General features: G+C 31.4%; 1 protein-coding gene across 1 annotated transcript in view; it reads left to right on the forward strand.

The window, feature by feature from the left end:
• LOC139489433 (uncharacterized) overlaps nucleotides 1–16,362 on the forward strand; it is a 175,655-nt gene that overhangs the window by 12,918 nt on the left and 146,375 nt on the right. The window contains exons 12-28 of the mRNA XM_071275756.1: nucleotides 231–273; nucleotides 1,161–1,324; nucleotides 1,912–2,082; nucleotides 2,587–2,678; nucleotides 2,728–2,926; nucleotides 3,409–3,451; nucleotides 3,990–4,153; nucleotides 5,172–5,324; nucleotides 6,417–6,669; nucleotides 7,050–7,219; nucleotides 8,180–8,347; nucleotides 8,760–9,015; nucleotides 10,976–11,133; nucleotides 13,324–13,494; nucleotides 13,723–13,975; nucleotides 15,200–15,363; nucleotides 15,963–16,145. Of these exons, the coding sequence (XP_071131857.1) occupies nucleotides 231–273; nucleotides 1,161–1,324; nucleotides 1,912–2,082; nucleotides 2,587–2,678; nucleotides 2,728–2,926; nucleotides 3,409–3,451; nucleotides 3,990–4,153; nucleotides 5,172–5,324; nucleotides 6,417–6,669; nucleotides 7,050–7,219; nucleotides 8,180–8,347; nucleotides 8,760–9,015; nucleotides 10,976–11,133; nucleotides 13,324–13,494; nucleotides 13,723–13,975; nucleotides 15,200–15,363; nucleotides 15,963–16,145 (2,805 nt within the window). The remainder of the gene's footprint in view (nucleotides 1–230; nucleotides 274–1,160; nucleotides 1,325–1,911; nucleotides 2,083–2,586; nucleotides 2,679–2,727; nucleotides 2,927–3,408; nucleotides 3,452–3,989; nucleotides 4,154–5,171; nucleotides 5,325–6,416; nucleotides 6,670–7,049; nucleotides 7,220–8,179; nucleotides 8,348–8,759; nucleotides 9,016–10,975; nucleotides 11,134–13,323; nucleotides 13,495–13,722; nucleotides 13,976–15,199; nucleotides 15,364–15,962; nucleotides 16,146–16,362) is intronic.

The following is a 16,362-nucleotide window of genomic DNA, read 5'->3' on the forward strand; positions in this document are numbered from 1 at the left end:
TGTTTACTCATGATTAGAAAATAATAATATTTGAAATGTTATTAATTAAAATTGTAATGATTGTAAAAGTATTTTTTGAATTTTGCAGTTTTTTTTTATTGTTGCATAACTTGCATGAAAAAAAGAACCAAGTATATTTTATCTTTCATACCGGAACATTCTGTATGATAACCAGTTTTTAGGTCAACAATGAAAACATTTATGTTTAGCTATAAATTCTTTCTTTTCAGGAACTACTGAGTATTTCAACCTGAAAGGGGTCATAAGAATTAGGTAAGTGCACTATTCTATGGGTTCAGCCTTTTTGTATACCCCACATAGGGCATCATGTTTTTCAGACAGAGTCTGTTCATTCCTTCTTCTGTGCTTTTGTCCTGCTACAGGTTAAAGTTTTTGGTGAAAGTTTTTGGTCAACTTGAAACTTAGTACCTATATACCTGTTCCCTTACCTATGATCTTTCTAATGTTAATGCAAAATTAAGAGTTTTCATCCCAATTTCACTGTCCACTGAACATAGAAAATGATAGTGCCCACTTCAGGTTACAGTTTTTGTCAAGGAAGTTTTTGATGAAATTATGTCCAATCAACATGAAACTTCATAAACATATTCCTTATGATATGATCTTTCTAATTTAAGTGCCAAATTAGAGCATTGATCCCAATTTCACAGTCCACTGAACATAGAAAATGACAGTGCATCCATGAGCTATAGACACATTCTTATTTGTAATGATTTAATAAATATTTTCATTTTAAGGTCATGCAATAGTTTCAATGCAAAAAATAAAGAATGAAAAACCTTATAAAGCCAAGCGAAATAGATTCTGTAGATCTTCAGTGATTTTTTTTTTCTTGAGGAAGCATTTTTGAAATTTATTTTCTTGCCCAAGATAACATTTATTAAGAAAATGCATTATATATTATTGCAAATGTGAATAAAGTTATTGCACTGACACAACTTTATGGATAACTGCTTCTCTGGGAATTAGATCAAGCAATTAGATACTATAGAAAACATGTTTGAAGTTGTGTGTTAGTAGTAGTAGTACTAGTTGCAGATTGTAGTATCAGTTATACTCCTTTCCTTCAGGCAACATGAATGAACTGCAAGAGAATGAGTGGAAATCTTGTAAAATTGAAAATGAATTATTTTTTACAGTTATAAGATAGAGGATTTACAAATACAGAGAAAATTCCGTGTTGACTTGAACCTGAGTATTTGTTTTGAGTCCAATGAACCTTGCCTGTATGAGATTGTCCTGTTTAAAGATGCTCTGGTACCTAAAATACTTTGTAATTGGGAAGCCAACTTCTCTTTTCCAGGTTAGTTTGCAAATGGCATGTGATACCAATTCCTAACTGTTGAATTTGTCAATCATAAGACTATTTTTGCAAATGATATGGATTTTTATAATTAGGAAAAGATTGCATGAAATGCAATCAAAACCTTATGGGACTGACTTGATATCTAAATCTTCCAAGACTTATCACTACCTTTTTTGCTACACAAAATATAGTGCATTGCTCATAACATTCTATACATCATGTACATCCTATCCATGACCATTTTGATTCTGATAAGCACTTTGATTCTGATATACAGAACGAGGAATATAACTCAAAAGTTCCAAACAAGTTCAAATCTGTTCTTGTTTACACTAACCCATTAGTCAAGAGATGAAAATGGGATCACAAATGATATGGATTCTGATCTGCTAATTATCATTGATCAAGATTGTCTCCTTAAAAAACATAATCAAAATTGGGAGACAGCAAAATTTTTGTTTAGATTTTCAAATTTCATTTCAAGAGGTTTTTAAATAAGTAAATTATAAGTAATAAATTTGACACGATTTATGAATTGTCATTTCATACAGAAATGAAAATGATAATTATTTGAATTATTATAGACTTTTCTCTGGAGAAGTATGTGACTGATGCTGGGGAGGAAATTAACACCTTGACTGAACCTTTTATACAGAAACTGATGGAAGATTTGGGTATATCAAGTTACCTGAGTGATGATCCATGCAACATTACAACAGAGGACTACACACCAAATCATCAGGGATGGAAATCTGGTAACTAATTTATTACTGGATCTATTGTCCATGTAAAATTACACTAGTGACCTCTACACCAAATCATCAGGTAGTACTATAACCCATTATTTCTCACCATGTCAGGGGAAATTCAGGGGAGCAATATTTGGGTAGATAGAATTTTCTTGATATAGTGATAATACCATTAGAGGAGACTTTTTACAAGATTCTCAGATTTGAAAATCATTTGTTAGATAGTTCCTGGGTATATTTAGCTTTTGTAGTTATTCCTAGTGTAAATTACATCTCTAGTCTGCCATATATTCTGAAATTGATACATATTAAAAAGCAACATATATAACACCACTTCTGGCGACTTTGCAGAATTTTCTAGTTTGCTCTAGGTTTAAATGTCTGCTATACTTGTTCTTCTGTAATTGATATATATGGAACCTCAGATTTCATGTTTTCTTTAGAAGTAGTGTAATAAAATCATAATTACCCATACTTAGATATAAAACTTTGTATTTTTGTTCATTTTAGAATGTGACCAGGCCTTGTCATTGCCAGCTTTACTAAATACAGCTGTGTGTGTACTAGAGCATACATGTACTGCTGTGAAATGTTGTATGGTGGTTGGATTATAATTCTTGTATTTTTTTCTTTCCTTTAGAATGTGACCAGGCCTTGTCATTACCACCTGTACCAAATACAGCTGTATGTGTTCTAGAGGATACATGTACTGCTGTGAAATGTTGTATGGATGTTGGATTTCTGGAGAAGTCATTTTCAGCCTTTGTAGAGATAGATACCTGTAATCACTACCTGAAGTTTGGTATTGAGAAGTTAACTGAACAGATTGATCTTTTTGATTATCACTGGGGTAAGAGCTGATCATTCAATTTACTTATTACTATCTTTATTATGTGTATTCTTCTGAATTCATAATTGATTTTTAGAGAAAAAAAGGACTTCTAATAGTTTTAATATGTGAATGAAATTTCTGTCTTTTTTAAAGATTGAATATTAATTTGATACGAGCCATAGCTTGCTACAGGTTTGAATTAACTTAAAGAATTAATCCCTCAAAAATACTTTGATGGATCAAAACAAATCATCTAACCAATATATGGCCTATGGTCATAAAACAAATTCGTGGAGTACATAGTTTGTGTTTGAAACACAAAATCAAGTTTTTTGATTGGTTGAGTTCTGATTGTGGTTAAATCTGGTAGCAGTCATTTATTAATATCAATATGACCGTTTAGAAGATAAAGTTTTGTAAAAAGTACTAACTTTTACTTATAATATGTTGTAGTGGTTGAGTTTCTAAAGATTTGATGTCTTTTTCTTTTTTGCTCATAGGTATTCAAGAAAAGAAATACCTAATGAATGTTATAAGATTAGAGTAAGTGAGACAATTTTATTATAATCGGTGTGGATTCTTTCTTTGGCATTTACTCTATCGTTAAATAATGAAAATTTTTAGTTGAGATGAATTATCCATGAAGACACATGTATCACATAATGAAACTGTTAATGTTGGAAAATAAGATGGTAAACAAATGTTCAGCACTCAAAGGTAATTAACATAAGCAAACTTAGAATATATCCTCCTGTGGATAAAAGACTATTTCATAAAACCATCTTTAAAGTTCATGCTTTGAAGAGTTGTGGATATTAACTTGGAACTAGGTAAAACATATTATAAGCTCTGTTAGTAAGTGTATATTCAAAATGATTACAACCCACTGAAAATGGAATACACAAAAGGAAATACATGTATTTGTTGATCTACAAGTCTGTTTTATTTGTGACTGCTAGAAACTGGATTATTTTATAGACCGTTGCCATCTTAGGGATGAATAGCCAAACAGGCATAAGAATTAAATTTTGTCTTTTAAATGTAAAATTTTATTTAAATAATAAACTTTTCATACTTATAGGTACAAGATAGAGGACATATTAACTGACCAGGAGTATGAGATAAATCTGAACATGAGTGTTTGTTTTGAATCACAGAAAAGTTGTTACTTTACCATGACTGTGTTCAGTGGTTACAGATTACCTAAAGTGTTCTGTGATTGGGGAACAGGATTTAATATTCCAGGTATTAACATAAGTTTTCTGTGATTGGGGAACAGGATTTAATATTCCAGGTATTAACATAAGTTTTCTGTGATTGGGGAACAGGACTTAATATTCCAGGTATTAACCTATGTTTTCTGTGATTGGGGAACAGGACTTAATATTCCAGGTATTAACCTATGTTTTCTGTGATTGGGGAACAGGATTTAATATTCCAGGTATTAACATAAGTTTTCTGTGATTGGGGAACAGGACTTAATATTCCAGGTATTAACATAAGTTATCTGTGATTGGGGAACAGGATTTAATATTCCAGGTATTAACATAAGTTATCTGTGATTGGGGAACAGGATTTAATATTCCAGGTATTAACATAAGTTTTCTGTGATTGGGGAACAGGATATAATATTCCAGGTATTAACATAAGTTATCTGTGATTGGGGAACAGGATTTAATATTCCAGGTATTAAGATAAGTTTTCTGTGATTGGGGAACAGGATTTAATATTCCAGGTATTAACATATGTTTTCTGTGATTGGGGAACAGGATTTAATATTCCAGGTATTAACATAAGTTATCTGTGATTGGGGAACAGGATTTAATATTCCAGGTATTAACATAAGTTTTCTGTGATTGGGGAACAGGATATAATATTCCAGGTATTAACATATGATCTAATACCAACAAACCATAGTATGTCACATCTGGTTGTATACAAACAAGGGTTGAAAAAAATGTTCCTTTGATTTCGATAGTTGTACGAAATTAATCCTGTGTTTCATTGCATTAAAAAAAAATAGTCATAAACACATCTCTTGGGTGTTTTAAAGCACCATTCTTTTAATTTTGTATTTGGTGTTTCTACAGAATATTTTGGAAATTTGAGGTTACATGGTTGCTAAAGCTTGTACGCAGGTAAAAAAGGGATGAAAATTATCAATGATGGTTATTATCTTAAATATGCAATGAAATGTTATGTGAATTTTGTGAAATTATAAAAAGAAAATAAAAAAATATATTACTTTTTTGTACATTTTAAGAATTTTCCCTGTTGAGGTTATTAAAAGACCAGAACGAAACTTTATCTGAGCAGCTACCTACAGCAGTTAGAAATGTTTTACTAGAGCAACTTGGACTGAGTGATTTTCTTCTGGATTTTCCGTGTAATGTAACTTCCAATCAATTCATCAACGGTTAGTTTTTTTTCCAGTAGAATATATATTTTACAATATTTACATGTAAGACAAAGGTAACTGTGATTTTGTTCAAGTCTTAAAAATAAAAAATATCTTTAAAATTTTTTGATATAGTTCAGCTAAAAATACATATATATAGTTACTGTCTTGTATGTATTGCTAATGTTATTATGTGGTAGTTTGTATCATGTTTTTACAACATGCAAACATTTAAGACAAATCAAATTTTTATCTCAATGTACTTGCAAACAAATTGTAACACCTCACCTTTTATCATGATTATCTAAAGATGTATTTAAGACTATAAAGAAAAAATATAGAATAGTAGAATTATTTAATAATCAAAGAATATATTGATTAGACAGCAGTTATTTTTAAATGATGTGTAAAATGTTTAATTTGATCTTTTAACGGAATATAACTGCTATAAACCAGTTAAAAAGATTTACAAGAAAAAGGATGGATAGGGGATGGATATTACAAAATTGATATTTTATTCCTGAAATTAAAGGATCTTAATGATATCCTTCAACTAATATAAAATTCTGCTAATAATGTTTCTGCTTTATTTAACTCAAAGAAAACTTTTTCCCTATTCAATTTATATTAAATAAGTGAACTTAGAATCTCATATTTCTTGAAAACAAATATTGTGATATATCATACTTCAATTCAACCTTTAATATAAACCCAGGGGCAGATCCAGCCATTTTAAAAAGGGGTGGGGATCCCAAACCCAGAGTAAAGGGGGTTCTAACTATATGCTCCCATTCAAATGCATTGATCATCCCCAAAAAAAAGTGGAACCCCCCCCCCCCTGAATCCGCCAATAAAACCAAATTAACTCCCATCTGGATACTCAGTAAAAACAATATGATAAAAAAACAATTACAAACACATAGAGAAATGTAGAACATACAAAAATGTTACTGTAATCTATAATAAGTGGAAGAAAACAGAAAAATGCCCAAAAATATGGATATAAAAAAAACTTGAAATGATTATTGTTTACCGGTATGTTAGTTTTAAAGAGCAGCTGTGAGATTTCTCTCAGATAAATTTGAAATTTTGTTTTATTTTTTATTACAGAATGTACTGGTAGTTATTTGACTTTGACCTTACCTTCATCATTGTCCTGTGTAATACCACCAAGCTGTTCTGCTTTATCATGCTGTATGGGTGTCCAGTTAATTAGTCAGGCCATCATGTATGAGATTTATATCGATCCTTGTGCATACACTATGTCCTTAACTATAGAGAAACTACATGTAAAGATGTCACTCCTGAAATATACATGGGGAGAAACTCACAAATTCTCACTTCAAGGAGGTATCATTCTCAAGTATGTATTGTTGGTAGAAAAACTTATTTTTAAAAAGATGTCTTCCCCTATGCATTTTTTTCTTAGTTGCTTTGGTACCATTTGCATTTCCATAACTGCTCTTGAACTGCATGAGAGACCTATTTAAAACTTTTACTGATTCTTGATCACAGAGTGTATTTTTGTACCTTCAATGTCATTTCTTCAATAATTGATTTAGAATGACATGGGCATATCTGCACACTGTTTAGAGTACACACATTTTAGGGGTACCCTTTTCGTATCTATAGCTTCCCATAAATCCCTTATTACAATTTATTTTCTTTCATTGAAAACAATATCGTGTTTATTCATATTGTATTGTATGTTAAAATGTGATTGTTTCTTGTACATTATTTTAGACTTACGGTATTTGACTTAAAGAGTGAGAAAATGTTCATGGTAGATTTGAGTTTCCATATTTGTATGGAAGAGAAGGACCCAGACAACTGTATAGTGAATTTACCAATCCTAACCAATGCTAAGTTAGCTAAACCTATATGTAACTGGAATATGGGATTCTTACAATCAGGTAAGCTTTATTTTTACTTGTGGGAAAAATAAAAGTAACAGTTATATATGTATAATTTAGGTTGATGGCTGATATATTCTCTTTTTGTATCTACAATTTTAAATACCATTTTGTGACAGTTTTAAATAATTAGCTGATTTCATGAGTACATTGCTTCGTTTTATTCTACAAGAATTCATCTGACTTTAATCTCACTTTCGTGGATCCTTGATAATATTAAGATTGATTGTAGCTGAACCTTTATCTTAAAGACTTGCAACATAAATTTGATTATGATCTGTGAAACTAGTAAGATATACTTTGATTGCTATTAATATTTATTGATAAAAGATCATAAGAATGTTGCTGCTGCTGTTTCTGATATGTGTATTCTAATATGGCCACCAGTGGGGCACTTTTAAGCATAAATTGTGTATAGAAATCTTTTTGGTGGTAAAAAAAATGTGTTACAAGCAAAGTTGGTTAGACGGTTTGTTTTAGAATACATGTACTAAGTATTAAATATTTGATACAGATTAGCAAGTGGAAAAATTTCTTTGTGGTAACCCCTTGACAAATTGAAACAAGATATGACAAAAGGTTTCTTTTCATTTACTAATTACAAAGGTTCAGACTTTCTTAGTATTGTCACCAGGTATCCAGTGGGAAGCTTTCATGTTCATTGAATCCCTTTGGAAACAAAATTTAAGAAATCTATGAAAAGTTCAACACCATTTAAAAAAAAAGTGGATTTAGGGTACCATGGTAGATACAGACTGAAGGCAGTGCATTTGGTTTGATTCCTCAATGCATACCATTTTGCAAGGCAATCATGACAAGCTTATGTGTTGTCTAGTTTTAGTACTTTTTCTGGATAGAATCTTTCCATATTTGTTTATTCCTTTTCCAGTAAATATTTTTAACTTATTTTGAAGATTACTAGTTTTCAATGTAGAATTGTTTTAAAAATTTGTTTGGTAGATTTTTCATTAACAACATGGATGACAGAGAATTTAATAGCTGATACAGAAACTTTAGAAGAAGTTATTGTTGCACAGCTGCTCTATAAACTTGGCATTGATGACTACATGAAGGATCCACAGTGTGACAGATATCAACCTCCAAACAATATAGGATGGAATCTGGATAGTAAGTTTAAATTTTATTTTAAACAATTTTCCTGTTCTATAGTTATGTCCCTTTTTTAAATTGTTAAGCTTGAGCTAGGGTATTTGTGTCCTCAAAAATATTCTTTTATTTTTTATTACAACATTTTTATGTTCCATAAATAGAACACTTAAAACTGTTACTTACATATAAATAGTAAAAAGACCATGCATAGACTAATAGATAAACAAATCTAATAAGTAATTTAAATTTTAGCTGCTCGGTCTATTCATTATTTAGCTTTATTGCTGCATCACATACCCAACAGCTTTATATTGGTTATCAAAACTAATGTTTAATAATATAATTAATGTGAAATTAATCCTTAAATTTTTGGCTTACAAAATGCTATTTTCAAATTGCTTTGTTGAGAACATTTCTTTTAACATTTCAGAATGTAATAGTTCTGTAGATATATCTGTTTCTTTACCTGCTGGAATCTCCTGTTACCTGTCTGATACCTGTACAGGTATAGATTGTTGTATACAGGTAGATAAACTAGGATTATCTGTCAATGCCTATGTTGTACTGGATGCCTGTCACAACACCTTTACTGTTGGAGTAGAGAACTATAAACATACTACAACCATGCTGGATATTGACTATGGGGAAATACAAACTTTCTCTTTGATGGGATTTGTTAGAGTCAGGTAAATTGATTTGTGATGAAATACAAGATTTAATGATTCTTTTCAACCATTTCAAACATTTTTATACCCCCGCTTTAAAAAAGGGGGGGTATACTGTTTTACCTCTGTCTGTCAGTCCGTCCGTCCGTCAGTCCGTCCGTCAGTCCGTCCGTCAGTCAGTCAGTCCGTCCCATGAAACTTTCGTCACATTTTTCTCAGGAACTACACATCCACCCTTTCTGTAATTTGGTATCAACATTTATATATGTCAGCCATACCGTGTGATGCGTTTTCAGATTCATCACTTGACAACTTCCTGTTTACCGAACACTTGTCTGATTTTACACATGATAGCCAAGTTGAAAATTTTCGTCACATTTTTCTCAGGAACTACAATACAAGGATTTCTGAAATTTGGTTTCAGGATTTATATAAGTCAGCTATACCGTGTGATGCGTTTTCAGATTCATCACTCAACAACTTCCTGTTTACCGAACACTTGTATGATTTTACACATGATAGCCAAGTTGAAAATTTTCGTCACATTTTTCTCAGGAACTGCAATACAAGGATTTCTGAAATTTGGTTTCAGGATTTATATAAGTCAGCTATACCGTGTGATGCGTTTTCAGATTCATCACTCGACTACTTCCTGTTTACCGAACACTTGTATGATTTTACACATGATAACCAAGTTCAAAATTTTCGTCACATTTTTCTCAGGAACTACAATACAAGGATTTCTGAAATTTGGTTTCAGGATTTTTATAAGTCAGCTATACCGTGTGATGCGTTTTCAGATTCATCACTCGACAACTTCCTGTTTACCGAACACTTGCATATTTTTACACTATTAATATTATCCACTTGCGGCGGGGGTATCATCAGTGAGCAGTAGCTCGCAGTTTCACTTGTTTGTAATATCTCGCATTACCTGTTGATTTTTTTCATGTTTTGCATACCACATCAATTTTGTTTTTAATGATATGCTATTTTAAAATATCTGTGTAGTATTCAGTTAAGTTTCTACTAAGAAATCTTCATACAGGTGCATCAAACAATTACCATTTTGAGAGAACCATTGAATAAAAGTTACTAGTTGCAACTTGAGTTCCCAAGAATAATATAGGGTTATTGCATGAATATTGGGGATTATCTCACCGCGGGTAAATTATCACGTTGTGATTGGTTTAACGCCGTCACATGGTGACCCCCTATGAGACCGTAGGGGGTTCATGACGCGTTAATGGTGACGTCATCTATTAATGTTTTTGTGTTTCATTGTTTATTTTTAAACAAAATGCAGCCGAAAAAGTCTAGTGTGCGATAAATTCGTTATACGGATAACTACTGACCCCCTAAGGATCCATAGAGGGTGAATAAAATCAATAGGGGACTCCACCTCCAGCCTCACCCCCTATGGATTTTACTAACCCTCTATGGATCCGTAGGGGGTCAGTAGCGAACCATATAACTTATAATAGTGTCCCGAGTAGAATTTTATATTGCACGAGCTTGCAAGTGCAATATATGTTCTACGAGAAACAATATTCGCCAATATTCATGCAATAACCCGTTTATTTTATAGCAATATAATATTTGAAAGTAAAAATTGGTTTAAACTAAGATTTTGTCCTTGATGAGGTCATGAAATTTGAAGATTTATTGCACTAGTGCAATATTAGAATTTATTGCATTGTAACTTTTGGTTACTTTCTGTGGGAAATATTATATTGCTATGCAATAATAACTTTTATTGCAAAGCAATATAATATTTCCCACAGAAAGTAACCAAAAGTTAGCGTGCAATAAATTGCAATACATATATTAGTAAGCAATATATGTATTGGAATCCATGAAATCCAATAAAACCCACAAATTAAAATTTTTATCGCAAGCTCGTACAATATAAAATTCTACTCAGGACAATATTCCCCAATATTCATGCAATAACCCTATATTATTGTATTCATTTTTTTAGTTACAAAATCCATGAGTTTTTTCATGAAAGGATGTTTGTTGTCAGTGTGAACATTAGTGTGTGTTATGAAGCTAATGGACCATGTGCTTTAGACCTGAAAATACTGGAAAATACCAAACTACCAATACCTTTGTGTGATTTTAATCAAGAAATTCCAGGTAAGAAAATAAAGGTCACATTATGCATAGATGCCAACCATTACGATTTTTCCGTAAATTTTTCGATTTTGCCACACCTGTCAACTGACCCGGATTCTGCGGGTGTGACCCGAGATTTTCACAATTCTGAGGGATCACCCGGATCACCCGCCTGGTCATTGAAATAACCCGGAAATTCCGAAAATGACCCAATTTCACCCGTATTTCTTAGCCTTGAGATTGATTTTCATAAGTAATATTCCTTTAAGTAATATTCCTTTGAAATACCAGCAAATTCGTAATTCTTCCATGAACATGCAGTTCATCTAGCTATGTAAACTGTCAAATTAAGTGACCCATTAAGTGCATGGCTTCACTTGACAGCTTTGGTGTCAAACACACTGTTGATTAACACCAATTACCTTAGCTTTAGGTCGTAAAGAAATTGCCCTGTTGCTTCCTTTACAAAGATATTTCAACTAAGAGTTACTTCCCCTTATTTATTTGTCACCATTCAAAATTATTCCTTATATTTACGTGTTATGGGTGAAAAAGATTAAATCATAATAATATAAAATTCAAATACATATTGAAAAATAACTTTTCATTATTTTTATACCTTTATACAATTTTTAAAAAAAAGTTGAAAATTATTTTTTACATTTATACTTCCTTTAACTGTATTACTATATTTTATCATAGTCTAATTTCCTTGTCCATGGAGAGATGAGTGTTCATACATTTAATACCTCTACATGGTATGTTTAAAGGCTAGTAGTTTCATTTTAAATTACATAAATTTGAAAAATAAATTTTAGATGATGACAAAAAGTAAAGGACATAAGACAGTGATACACAAGTTTATAATAATCTTTAAAAGTGTAATGAAATAATAATAAATAAGATTTAAAATGACTTAACCAAGTGAACATGGCATGATGCATTGATGTTTTGGTATCTTTGATATACATTATAAGAAAATGTACCATAAATACTGAAATTCAGCTCGAAAAAGTTTGTACGCGTTATGACCTGAGATTTGATTCTTCAATGCAGGTCATGACCTGCATTTTCATCGTCACAGGTTGACAGGTATGATTTTGCGATCAAAACTACGCTATTACGGTCAAAGTCAAATAGTAACGGATTTCCAGTCATCATCGTTCAATTTTGTAAAACATGTTTTTTTATCATCACTTTTCCGGCCTGGGCCAGTATTTAGAAAACACCAGTGTAATGCTTCCAGTTTCTCAGGAGTTATCAACCTATCGTTAGGTAACTAACTGACTTCCAAAGAGGCAAACTTCCATTTTATGAAGTAGCTTTCCCCCTTTCTCTACTTCTCCTTGACAAAATGAAAATGTACGAGTCCAGAACGTCTGAACAATTAATGAATGGAATACATACCACAGATAACATGTTTAACGAAACATGTTAATGCACATCACTCTGCAACCACTCTTCAGTAATTTATTTGGTAAATGCACGTTTTTGAATGATTACTGAAAACCTTTCAAAATTACAGAAAATTTGATAGATTGTTACTGATTGTGTCAGAAGGGGGTTGGCATCTATGCTTATGGCTGTTAACATCACAGTTTACCTTACTGTTGGGATTTCCATTATGTTCATTTTGTTTATGCCATAAAGTATCCAAACTCTAAATGATGCATGAGGGATGTCCATTTGTATTAGTTTATACTTTCGTCCTGGAGGAACATGAACAGCTTAAGTAACATTGAGGGATAGATGTAAAGTGATTACTTGAGACCTACATTGACATGTTAACAGTTCGGAGACGACAAATGCCAAGTTACGAAAAAAAATATTCCTTTAGAGTAAACGTCCTTTGTATTTAACAGCCAAATCTAAAGTGAGATGCAGGCAGACTTAATTAGGCATGACCTTTGACCTTATAATGAAATCAAATCAACTTCCCCATCTCATGAAAGAAACCATTCCATTTGTATAAACAACACTCTGCATAAGTTACAATTTTGAGACAGATAAGATAAGATTATAGAATTACCAAAGATCAGATTGAAATCAGTATTTGACTTAGGAACATTATACAGGAGCTGTAGGTTCCTGTTTAAGGATAGGCAAAAATTAATGAGGTTTATTTCAGGCCTTAATATTTTATAAATTAGAGGACTGTTATCACATGGTACAGAAGGACATTTAATGAACTGTTATTTAATTTGTACATAGGATTTTCCTTGGCTGCCTGGCTAGATAAAAACAAAATAGATTTTGGACAACAGCTACAGTCCTATTATGTTGATATATTGATGGAAGAATTAGGTATAGCTGGCTATCTACTAAGTCCTCAATGTCGGGTGGCTGCCTATCATGCTGATACTAACGGATGGAATACTGGGTGTAAGTATATTAAAAAAAAACAAAAAAACTTGAAACAAAATCAATTGCAAATTAAAAACAGGTATGAAAAGATATGCATAAGTGGAATGTAAGATAACTGTTTTTCAGCTTTTAGAGAAAAATTTATCATTATCAACTAGACATGTATTTTTCTGAGCAATATACAGACATCCAGTACTGTTTGTTGTCTACTTTTAAATATCTTAGATATATGCTGTTTATTTTCAGCTTGTGAAGCAGACTTATCACTGCCAACACTACCATCCAACCTGGCATGTCGGTTACCAGATTACTGTACAGGGATACAGTGTTGTTTAAACATACCACTACTGGATATGTCCGTAGAATTCCACGTGCTGATTGATATCTGTAACCTTAAACTAAGTATTGGACTGGAGAATCTTGTCATCAATGAATCTTTGTCTGATTACAACTTCAATACACAGAACAATATATCCCTTGGTAGCATAATCAAATTAAGGTATGTCATGTAAAAGACCTCTTTTCATATATTTATAAATTAAAGGTACATAATTAGCCCCATTGCCTGGCTTGTGCAGACCCAAGTATTTTGTTTACAGGAAAATATTTATTGTTGTTTTAAATTTCAAACTTTGGGCAAATCTGGCCAAAACGGCTAGTGTTTTCTCATAACTTGGTGTTCTTTTCAATTTTATATTCAATCATTAACTAAATACAAACATAAAATTGTGACTTGGATGGAGTTGTCTCATTGGCACTCATACCACATCTTCTTATATCTATAAAAATAAAAACAATTTAAAAGTTCTGTAAATGTCATATAGGTGCCAAACTTGATACATTAATGATTTCCTATAAGAATAATTATTTTTGTTCTAAACTATTTTTAGTCACATTTCTTCCTCACTGTAGATCCATGTAACCAAACATTTAGCCTTGGTATAAAGAAATATCAGTTTGAATTTTCTCTGTATGAAGCAGATTTTAATATACAGAAACAATTTCATATTGGACATGTTTTAGAAATAGAGTGAGTTCATATGGATATTCATTCATATGCTCTAAAACTAGAAGTAAAACATTTTCTAAGGAGATAAATCACCTATACTGTGCATCTGCTAAAATATTTTTAGAGATGGAAATTCTTAAATATTTGAGGAGCAAATTGCTTTCAAAGCTTGATCATTTCCTGCCAAATTTTTAATTGATTTTGTCTTAAAAATATGAACAAAGAGCATTTTCTTTTTTTGAGATTTTGAGGTTTGTTATTTATATACAATAATTGATTTCAGTCTTTTAAAAATTAAAGCTTGTTATTTTGAAACTGAGTAGGAACCATTCTTATGCCAAATTAGAACATCATATATAAAAATAATTTAGAAAAAAATTGCTTTATCATTTGAGCCTATACTACAAAATATATCAAACTTTGTTTTAATGATACTGTACATACTCTGTTAAATATGTTTGTTGACCCTGGTTCTCTCTAAATGATACTTCTGTTGATAGATATAGAAAACTCCCAAATATGTATTTGATATATAAATGCAAGAAATTCATAAGTAACAACATTAGGCATTAGTGTTAATGGTACCAATCTCATCTTTCAGCTTTATACTTGTTGAAAATACATGTATTAAATAGATATTTTTTAGGATTTTTTAAAACAGTACCGGTAGATAAAAAAATTAAACATGTATTTGTGTAAATATTTAATTTTCAGTTATTCCATAGAAGATTTGGAAGCTGAAGAGAAGCTATCGTTCAGTTTAACAATAAAGTTTTGTATGGAAAGTGATGGAGACTGTTTATATAACTTTGTAATATTTGAGGATTATAAAATATCTAAACCGCCCTGTGATTGGACAGGAGGATTTGCAGTGCCAAGTAATTTAAATTTATTAAATTTCTTTTCATATGTGTGCATTCTTTTTATTTTCACAAATGTTATAACTTTTAAACAGGTATGCATTACAATTCTTTATCTAGATACACTTTATAGATACTTCCATCTATGTGACTTTAGTCTGTTCATCCATCCACATTTATGTTGATGATTATGCATACAACACCCTTAGAGCATCTGTGGTAAACATCCAGAACTTAAGCGGCTTCAATCATTTTAAACATTCATGGCATAATGGAGCTATATATGTTAGACCTGTGATTTACAAAATATTTTTTTTATTGAAGAAGAGTTGATGAGTAATAACCTACTTTAAAATGTTATTAATTACTCTGATTATTTGTAGAAAAAGTATGATTTATAAGTAGGAAATAAGAAGGTTGAATAATTTTATTCCTGCCTCTGTTTTTGGCCTAATTTTTCTTAAACTATAGATATTAATATAATTACTTAGTTCAATCTCAAAAGCAGGACAAGGGAATGTAAATCACAGGAAAATATTCAGTTAGCAACAACAAGTTCTTTGAGGTTCAAGAACATTGCAGATATAAAAGTCTATCATTCAAATCTAAAATTTCAGATTTTACACTCAGTTCCTGGCTGAATGATCATGATTTGTTATCAGATGCATCAGAACTCTCTGATTTAATGGCATCCAAACTTCTAGAAGATCTGGGTATAGCTGAATACCTACAAGAACCAAGCTGTAATCCTGTAACAGATACAGCATTCAGTAATGTACAAAGTAATGGCTGGAATTCAGGTATTAATAATTAAGATACTTTAATTATTACTACACATCAGCTATCTGTTATACACCTGTGTTTTCCAGCTTGTCTAAGTGTTGTATTATCTGACTTGCCTGATGTTGTATGTCACCTTGATTCTACCTCTGCACATACATCAGTTAATTGTTTTATACCTGTGTATTTTTCAGCTTGCCCAAGTGCTGTATCACCTGACTTGCCTGGTGATGTAGT

This window comes from Mytilus edulis, chromosome 9 (assembly GCF_963676685.1).
Source record: "Mytilus edulis chromosome 9, xbMytEdul2.2, whole genome shotgun sequence".
NCBI lineage: Eukaryota > Metazoa > Mollusca > Bivalvia > Mytilida > Mytilidae > Mytilus > Mytilus edulis.